We start from the raw sequence: 9,922 nt of genomic DNA, 5'->3' as shown, positions 1-9,922 counted from the left end.
TTATGATAATGAGTTGATGAAATGTGTGTTGTCATTCTTGTAGAATGCTCAAGTGACTTGTATATCTCCTAGCACTTATGAAGGGTAGGTTGATGATAATGAGTTGATGAAATGTGTGCTGCCGTACTTGAGGGTGTTGTCCACTCATACCGAGACTATTCAAGAGTTTGTGTACAGAGATAGAATTATGCTCAAGTTGTGGAGGCAAGTACTTGTTCTAGTCCATGCACAATGTTAAAGGAAGCTGTGTTTGAAGTCAAGGACTAGCAGAGACACGTGAAGGATGAGACATTCTGCCGGAGCTGTTTTGAGGATCCCTTGCCACGCACATGGGAGGAGGTTGATGATAAACTCTTGAAGCTGCCACTGCTAAAGAAGCAACAATTACTCAATACACTTTAAGAGAAGAACCTGTTTCAACTTTGGAACACTTCATGATATGTTCTCCGGGGGTTCACCTAAAAATATGTAAGTATAGCACGTGAGTTCAAATGAATGGGGTTTTTAATTCAAAATTTTAGGGTAAATTTATAGAAATACATTTACAGAAGGGCTTTATTTTATCGATTAAAAAAAGCTCGTAAGTACATAAATAAAAAGAGGTCATTTTATTTATGAAAAATTCACAGTTAAGGGGTTTTTTAAATACTCCTTGAATGCACATGATACATAAGGTTTCTCAGTAGTGCACCCCCCGAGGATATGTTACAGAATAATCTTTATTGTTATTATAGCGTAGCATAGCCTCACAAAGATTAATATAAAGCAATGGTATGATGCAAGGGAAAAAATTTTAGTTTTTATTATGATCTACCCAGCTTACAAGAGTGGACAACTACTATTGTTGTAAGGGACAACAAATGTTACATGCATTAGAAAGGCCAATTACATCGACAAATCGATTATATTGCCATGCACTTCAGGGGGTTAAATAATATTTCACTGGCTTTCTATAACTCTAAGTTATGCAAGATAGTGTCGTGCACTTCAAGGGGTAAATGGTGAGGCACTTTATCACCCTTAACTTTGTGCTGCACTCACATCATAGAGAACTTGATTACAAGCACAACATCAGCATGTACAATTGCTATTGGAGCATTTTTTACAGCCTAAAAGTAGTTTTTGGTAGTACATGTTGTGGATAACTTCCTTGCCAAGGTTGAAGACATTCCACCAACCATCCTTCACTTGCTTCTCTAGTACCATCTTTGGTGTCTTAGAGAGAACAATGTAGTAGTCCTCATTCTCTGCATTCGTAGGTGCAGAGAGCATTGCAAAATTGTCACCCATCTCCACCATATCTACCAAGCACTCCATCATATGATAGTACATGACATCATCTTCTGTGAGGGAATCAATAATAGGTGCTTTTATGGGCTCTAGCTTCTTTAGTGGTGTCCATGAGCTTGCATGTGTCAGTGCTACACACTTGTCCCATTCATTGTCCATGTAAAATGAACAAAAGCATGAGAGACTCCTGAATAAAACTTGGGTGGGATCCTTCATGATGAAACCGAGTACATCATATGTGCTACGTGTCCCCTTAATTGTGTCGCAAGACCATGCATTGCTACTATGATCCACATCACCCAACTTGACTTCTACAAACCATCTTTGCACTTTCTCATTGTCGTCGTCCATCTTCCACATGAGCCACTAAACAACAGCATGTGCATTTTGCAACTTTACACCATTGGTGTCAAGCTGTTCTACACACTAAGTGCACGCTTTATGACTACTCCTTCCCCATCATGTTCACCCTTACCATGCCCGCTCCCAAAGTAGTTCCAACACATGCGAACACCTGTCAGAGATAAGTACCTGTAAATGTAGCGAGTTCAAAGTAGCATGGTGTTAAAAAAACAAATTCTGTGATTCATTACTATATAAAGAAATTGAAGTGTTGAAAGAGACATGGCATATAGAGGGTGTTACGTGCCTATGAAGTAGAAAGGCCGAGCTGCTTTGAATTAGGATGTTGCGCCATCCGACCAAACCCAATGACATATGAAGGAGAAGCCTTTTTCAGTCAAACCACTTGTGATGTAGTAAGATAGAATGCTGCACAAATAAAGTGTCGTGATGCTTGTCATTGAAGATGGATTGCTTCTTTATTTCACCATTTTCGTTCCAATACCATATATGTACAAGAATGGTGCACTGATTGTGCTATGCCAATGTATTGACTAAATTTCATTTTGAATCTTGAAGGTGTAATTATTAGTAAAATCAATGACAAAAACCACCACATCATCACGGAAGTGGTGGATGCATTCTTTGAATTGTGCATGCTACCAATGACTGCGAAAATTATGGGTGATGAAGATATTCAAATGGTCTTTGAATTGCTTGATGATGACTAATGGAATGGTCTCCTTGTACACCAACTTATTTCTCTTCCTGCTGTCACCTTGCATATTTTTTTTTGTGACGTACTCATATGCCTTCCACCTAATCGGATCACCAACATCATTTAGCTCACATGGGCAGAATGGAGGCTCGGGGCTATGTCTACATTTACCCCCATCAAGCACTATAGATTGTGCCATTTCGATGATGACTCCTTTGGACACACCACAGATCTCCAAAGTTGTGTGGCTGGCTGGTAAGTGGTGGTGTTTGATGAGCACTCTATTTGCCTTGTCCTCATAGGCCTACACAACATGCATTCACAATTGCCAAGTGACTCCATGAAGGTTCACAACATTAGACCGCATGGAGTTATCTACTTGACAAAGAAGATCCATGCGAGCATGATACACACAATAGCAAGTGTTCCTCTCTTTGAGCTTTTTGACATAGTATGGCTTCAAGTTGTGAAAGGCACGGAAGCCAATTTTGATGCCGGGATGTCACTCTTTGAAGTTTAGAAAGAACTCGGCCTACATTAAAGATCATGATATCAATGAGTTTAAAAAGTGCAAAGAAAGAAAATACAAACTTGTCCCATGCCACCAATTACACTACAATGTTGCCTTAATACATCTCAAAACTAGAATGTATTACCTCAACTACCCACTATACTATTTGAAAACTGTTATGTACTATCAAGTGATGGTGGGCACTATGTACATAGAGTATGTACTAACAGAGTACTTTGCTTATGCAATACTTTCTTTTGAGATATCATGTATTATGTACTAAGATAGTAATGTGGTACTATCTAAAATATAATGTGAAGTTTTAGAACAAGCAACTCATCCATGTATTGAACTATATGTAATGTATTGATGCCTATCAATGTATTACATATATCTTAACTGTACTAATCTACTAATGAAGAACTATGTATGAATGTATCATATGTATTATTCTATCTAAATGGTTCTAAGTACTAATAGAGTATAAAAATAGTACTAAGCACAATTGCTTGTTGCACTAGCTAAGTTATGCACTGGCATTGTATTATATAGCGAATACTAATATAGAACCATGTACTATTATAGTACTATTTACTATGTCTTGCACTATCTAAGTTTTGCAAGTTGGCATTGTATTATATACTAAATACAAATATAAAACCGCGTACTAATATAGTACTATGCACTATGTACTACATGTATTAATATAGTGCTAATGTAGCACTATGCACTATGTACTATATGTACTAAAAGAGTTTTATACAGTGTACTAAGAAAGTGCTACACACAATTGAGCCATACATGTGTAAAGATGTAGTATGTATAGGTAGAGTACTATGTTCAACTACATCCCATGTTTGTACTAATTTTTTAACTATGAATTGCAAAATAGGAATAGTAATAGAATACTCGAGGCAAGTATCGAAATGTAAAGTACTCTAGGCTACTAAACAAACATGAAATTATACTTTCTCCCATGCACTTCTACTATACACATATGATAATGAGATTCTACTATGGCATGTAAAAAAGAGAACAGAAAAAAAAAGGATTCAAATATGTGAAAAAAGAGGAAAATTGCTATTGTGTACTAGAGAGCACTCACTATACAATGTATTAACAGAGAGTACTACACACATTTGAGTCATACATGTGTTGGACTATTAAAGATGGTAGTATGTACAGGTAGAGAACTATGTGCAACTACATCCTCCATGTTTATACTACATTTTTACTATGACTTGCAAGAGGGCAATAGGAATAGAAGACTTGGGAAAAGTATCAAAATGTAAAGTATTCTAGGCTACTAAACAAACATCAAATTATACTCTGTCCCATGCACTTCTACTACTGTATTGATATGATAATGAGATGCTACTATGGCATTAGGAAAAAGACAACACAAAAAATAGAAAGGATTCAAACATGTGAAAAAAGGAAAATTGTAACATCAAGGAAAATCATGCATGAACTTGGAGATATGTACCAATGTCACCTCCAAAAAATGGATAGGATGGACTTCATACTGTTTGCGAGCAACCCGATTTCTCCAAATGTCTTTCTTATTTGGAGAGACCCTAGTATTACACTTCCAAAAATCCACCACAAGATTCACTACCTCTTGACACTCAAATAGTAAAACCTACATTTACGCGACCACCCCAGGCCCATTTGACATCTACACCATGGATGTCAACCTGGTGTTTCTTCAAACACCAAACTTGAATGTTAAGAGCCTTTGCAAAACCAATGTTATCTTTGCTCTATACTCCTTTTACATTAGAAAGTGAGTTCTTCAATTTCTCGACAGTTGCACTTTTGATGTCCATGATGGGAAGAGCCGTAGCTTGCACGGCGCCTCACATTTCGAGGTGTTGTAAAACTTTCGTGAGAACTCCAGCTTTCATTCCAAAATCAAGGCTAAGGGTAATTTGTTTAAAATTTCACACTACTGACAAGCCCAACTAATGTTTTTTCCTTTTAGAGATAGGTGGCTATCGTGAGTTCCGGTTTTCATCTGCCTCTTGGACACTTGAATTGCTGTTGTGAGAATCTTCATAGTGTGGTGCACTGAAATCTTCGTGATCCATGGAACCTACTTGTAAACAAAAACAAAAGTAAAGTGATTCATATCATGCATCCTAGTTGATTCTATCATGTCCATAGATCTGATTTATTAATTTATAATATAACAGGGTAAAGACAATAATGGAGCACTAGACACTCTGGTGCAATACCTACATATTATTGTAATTATTGGTGCAATCCTGAAATTATGATGATTAAAGAACAAAATGGACTTTAATACAGAAGGACTGATTGATTAGACTCTAACACAGTAGGGAATCGCAAGTACAACAATTAGCAAGAACACCAAGAAAAGTACTTACAGATAGGACTGAAGAACAACTCTCTCTCTTCGTGCAAAGTAGAGTAGCAACAATTTAATAAAAAATATCTCTATCTGTGCAAAGAAAAGGTAGCAGTTGCTTCATAAGTAGTCTTTGCCTATGCATGGAAGAGTACGAATGCTTTGGTAGGAAGCTAAACTAGCAGTGCCCTAACATGAAGAAAGAGCAGCCATGGTACATGATACGTTCAAACGAAAAAAGAGCCAAATCAAGGAAGAGAATTAGGCAATTACTTCTCAAACTACCAAACGCTGTAAGCAGGGTGGCTAGCTTACTAAAAATAAGCTCAATTAAGAAGCATGAAAATACTATTTTTAGAAGTGTGAAAAGAGCATTTCATAGGTTAATAATTTTTCAAAGTACCATTAGTACTCAACCTTTCTTTGCCAAAATAGCACTATTTTTGACACCCTTTCATGCATCCACCCATACAAATGGACACACAGATGGATATAAGATGGTTGATTAGCAACAAACCTTAAAAGGTAGATAGAAAGCCTAAAACACAGATAGAAAACCTAAAATGTAAAAATTGTAAAAAAAATAACATGAAGCATATAAGCGTGCTCTGATACAGAAGGACTAATTGATTAGACTCTAACATAGTAGGGAAATGCAAGTACAACAATTAGCAAGAACACCAAGAGAAGTACTTACAGATAGGACTGAAGAACAACTCTCTCTCTTCGTGCAAAGTAGAGTAGCAATAAATTAATAAAAAATATCTCTATCTGTGCAAAGAAAAGGTAGCAGTTGCTTCATAAAGTAGTCTCTGCCTGTGCATGGAAGAGTACGAATGCTTTGGTAGGAAGCTAAACTAGCAGTGTCCTAACATGAAGAAAGAGCGGCCATGGTACATGATACGTTCAAACGAAAAAAGAGCCAACAAATCAAGGAAGAGAATTAGGCAATTGCTTCTCAACTACCAAACGCTGTAAAAGCAGGGTGGCTAGCTTACTAAAAATAAGGTCAATTAAGAAGCATGAAAATACTATTTTTAGAAGTGTGAAAAGAGCATTTCATAGGTTAATAGTTTTTCAAAGTACCATTAGTACTCAACCTTTCTTTGCCAAAATAGTACTATTTTTGACACCCTTTCATGCATCCACCCATACAAATGGACACACAGATAGATATAAGATGGTTGATTAGCAACAAACCTTAAAGATGGTTGATTAGCAACAAACCTTAAAAGGTAGATAGAAAGCCTAAAACACAGACAAAAACACTAAAATGTAAAAATTGTAAAAAAACAGCATGAAGCATATAATCGTGCTCTGATACCATGTTGGTATCTACAAGATCTGGAGCTCAAACTATGGAGTGTGGAAGATTTCCATGATGTGAGTGTAGGAGAGAGAGGAAGTTCAATCTATGACAATGGTGAAGAGAGAGAGAGAGAGAGAGAGAGAGAGAGAGAGAGAGAGAGAGAGAGAGAGAGAGACGTTGCACAACTCAAATGATATTCTTATTGTAATGGGAACCTCCTAAGTACATGCTTTTATAGGCATCAAGCCTCTTTTTTTGTCCTAGACCTTAATAAGGGTTGTTCATGCCTCTAGAGGGTGTTCACAGAACCTAACTACGAAATCTAAGTGCACTTTTCTTATTCCTTATTGCTTCTGCTTGTTCTCTTTCCTCTATTGACAAGTACTCTTCTGTCCTAGACAAGAGAGTAAATGCCATGGTGTCACTCGGGTTATTGTCTTGGCCTAGGAGGAAGGACTTCCTCTTTTGTAGTTTCCAAGTAGTCTTCCATCCTTGTTGCTTTTGCCTGTTTTCTATTGCCAAGTACTCTTCTGTCCCAAACAAGAGTGTAGATGCAATGGTGTGATTCAGGTTATTATCTAGGGCTAGGAGCAAGGATAGCGGACATGCAGATTTCACATTGTGAAGTTTTCATTCGAGTTGCGGCCAGTTGATATTGTGCTAATTCTTTCTATCTTTAACAGTGCATTTGCCCTATCAACTACTTATTTGCTGTACTAATTTTTTCTATTTGCTACTTCCCTTAGTGCTAGGCTTCATTATGACTGAGTCTGCCTTGCATCTCTGGGGAGGTTTGGCAGCAGAAACTTAGTACGAAGGGCTTTGTGTGAATATATGCTCTTATACGACGTGCATACGTGCGTGCATGCGTGCGTGTGTGTGTGTGTGTGGAGTGTGTGTATGAGAGCATATCTTGATACAGAGTTCTACACCCACTATTGGGCACTGATGACATTAGTGGGGATGTTGTAGTATCTAGTCCATACTATGCATAATGGAGTTGATAGTTATATAGTCTTGTGGGTTGACCACCACGAGTACATAACATGGACGTTCCTAAAAGGTGAATCTGGGCATGTTCCTGGATTCATCTAGGCATATATATATATCATTGTTTGCCCTCTCTTGCTAGGGGGATGCTTTCCCTTCTCTCTACATGGGTGTCTCCCTACCAAACTTCTTGCTGAAGTTGACAGCATATTATTGCAGCTTGCAACTTGCAAAGTTTCTTATGCAACTTGCAAAGTTTCTTATGCAACTTGCAAAGTTTAAAGTAAGCCACTTTATGAAAGTAGACTCAAACTCGTTTGTCCCACTTTTTATATAAACATAGAAAACAAAACTCTCATTGTCCGAGTTTGAGGACATGAATAAAGCGTGACCCTCCTTGTAAATGAAGATATAAATACAAGATTATGGCTTGTTTCCTTGTGAGTGCGTTCAAAGGTGTGAAGCAGCTCACAAATTCATTTGAAGTTAATTTTTGTATGGGTGTTAGTGGAGGGACAAAAAGTGTACGAAGACGATAGGGTTGTTCTAAAAACGACTCAGAAATGCAAGAAATACTATGGTTGAAAAACTGAGTGGGAATCCATGGCAAGGCACGATGTCAAAGCATGGAATTTTTTTAAGGAAGGAAAGTGCGAGAGCTGGGGCTTACAAAGAGCAAGGCTTAATTCGCCGTGCATGAGCAAAAAAAAAAAAAAAAAAAAAAAATTAACAAAAAGAAAAGAAAGAGAGAAAAAGCTAGGGTTTCTAGCTGCTACCTAGGTTAATCATGCGTTATCAGTCTGGTGAGAGGGCCTAATTATAAGCTAGCTAGGTTACGAATGGCAGGAAAGAAATTCGCCATAGCTGTCGTCTGCATGCTTATTATCGCAGTTTATCTCTGTGCGCACGTGAGAGTTGGCAGGATGACAAGCCAGGGCGGCCGCTGTCGGCATGTGATCCAACCTTGTAAGTTTCTTATCCTCAAGTTCAAACTCAGCACCCAAGGGCTTGCCAGCAGAAATTAATTAAGAGCCTTTTTTTTGGGGTTAATTTTTACATGCAGATTCTGTGCCCGCCGTTCCATTGGGTGCTCCATCAACAGTAGAGATGCTGGCCTCGCAGCTTGGAGAAGAATGTGTCAGGTGTTGTTCACAGCTTTATGCTAACGCCGCACGCGCGAATCACCCGTGTGCATGCGCGCCAGCTATGGCTAGCAGGCCGTTGCTGCCGCCTGCGCCTCATCGTTAGCTCGGCCTTTGCACACTCGAATATAATGGGCGCGGCAATGAAGGCGAGTGTGGACACCTTAAAATAAATTTTTAATCCCCACCACCATCAATGGTAAGTTCCCCCACCATCAATGCTCAAAGACTATCAAAGATGGCTTATGTTATTAGAAAATGGCTTTTCTTACATGAGCATACTCAGTATATAGTCTACATGTCTCCTTAATCAAAATTCATCATTGTATAATAAAGGTGTAAAAGCAATGAGATCATAGCGATATCTACATGATGTAACCGCCTACATAAAAGCAACCATTGAAGATAGACCGATTCACATGAAAGCTCTAGATAAATCCTTTTAGTATTCCTACTGTCTTTAAGGTTGCTTCCACTTTGGAAAATGGGGGATCATCTAACTCACATATAGAGCAGTGAGCTTCTTACATAGGCATTATCATAGTAAAATTTAGGAAATAATAAGAGATATATGTAACGGATATAATGAAGAGAGAAAACTACTTGCAAAATTGAGCATAGAGCCACCCACAACTGTCGCTCCCTACACGATCTTGCCCATGCCTTTGTTGCCATAGCTTGTGGCATCTCTTTGTTGCTAACTTACATGTTGGGATCTTCATCTTTGGCGATTTCCCCAGCCTCTCTAAGAGTAACCTTTAATGGTTCCTCCCTTTAAAGGCTCCAAATTTCAAAGGCTGCTAATGCAAGGAAAACTTACTCATGCACTCAAGCATCCACATTTTAGTGAAGTGTCACCCATCAGGATTGGGAACTCCATGTAGAGTTGATCAATAACGACATACTTTTAAATCCCAAAAGACCTTACGTATTTAAGTAAATCCAAAACCTCTTTTACTGAGAACTTTCATACTACTTTACTTGATTTCAACTTTGTGAAGGTGTAGTTGATGGCATCCAACTTTTCTTCTACCTTGAATGGTGGTGAAAAAGCCCTTCAAAGCTTTGCAAGTAGCAAGTTATGTCACTGTTTCCACTGTCCTTATATATAGCAACTAGCCAAAGAGTCCTCCATAGGCTATGGCTCTGATACCACACAAGAAACTATAAATAATTATGATGCATATGGATTGAAGCATGCTAAAGTAGACCTAAAAGCGGTTTCCTAGATATGCATGCTATATAGCTC

General features: G+C 38.1%; 1 protein-coding gene across 1 annotated transcript; it reads left to right on the top strand.

Annotated features, from left to right (window-relative positions):
• The first annotated feature begins 8,248 nt into the window (after positions 1-8,248).
• On the top strand, positions 8,249-9,338 carry LOC147624805 (uncharacterized). Its single transcript, XM_086818859.1, has 2 exons — positions 8,249-8,497; positions 8,595-9,338. The coding sequence occupies exons 1-2, from the start codon at positions 8,371-8,373 to the stop codon at positions 8,777-8,779; spliced, it is 312 nt and encodes a 103-aa protein (XP_086674985.1). The 5' UTR covers positions 8,249-8,370; the 3' UTR covers positions 8,780-9,338.
• The last annotated feature ends 584 nt before the right edge of the window (positions 9,339-9,922 follow it).

This window comes from Cibotium barometz, chromosome 24, assembly GCF_041138505.1.
Source record: "Cibotium barometz isolate CiBa-2024 chromosome 24, ASM4113850v1, whole genome shotgun sequence".
Taxonomy (NCBI): domain Eukaryota; kingdom Viridiplantae; phylum Streptophyta; class Polypodiopsida; order Cyatheales; family Cibotiaceae; genus Cibotium; species Cibotium barometz.
Note: the sequence above shows the minus strand (reverse complement) of the source record. Positions and strands in the feature narration are given on the sequence as shown.

Coding starts and splice junctions, on each gene's coding strand:
- LOC147624805 (XM_086818859.1), top strand. CDS start 8,371: ATGGCAGGAAAGAAATTCGCCATAGCTGTCGTCTGCATGCTTATTATC. Junction 8,498..8,594: donor TCGGCATGTGATCCAACCTT/GTAAGTTTCTTA, acceptor TTTTACATGCAG/ATTCTGTGCCCGCCGTTCCA.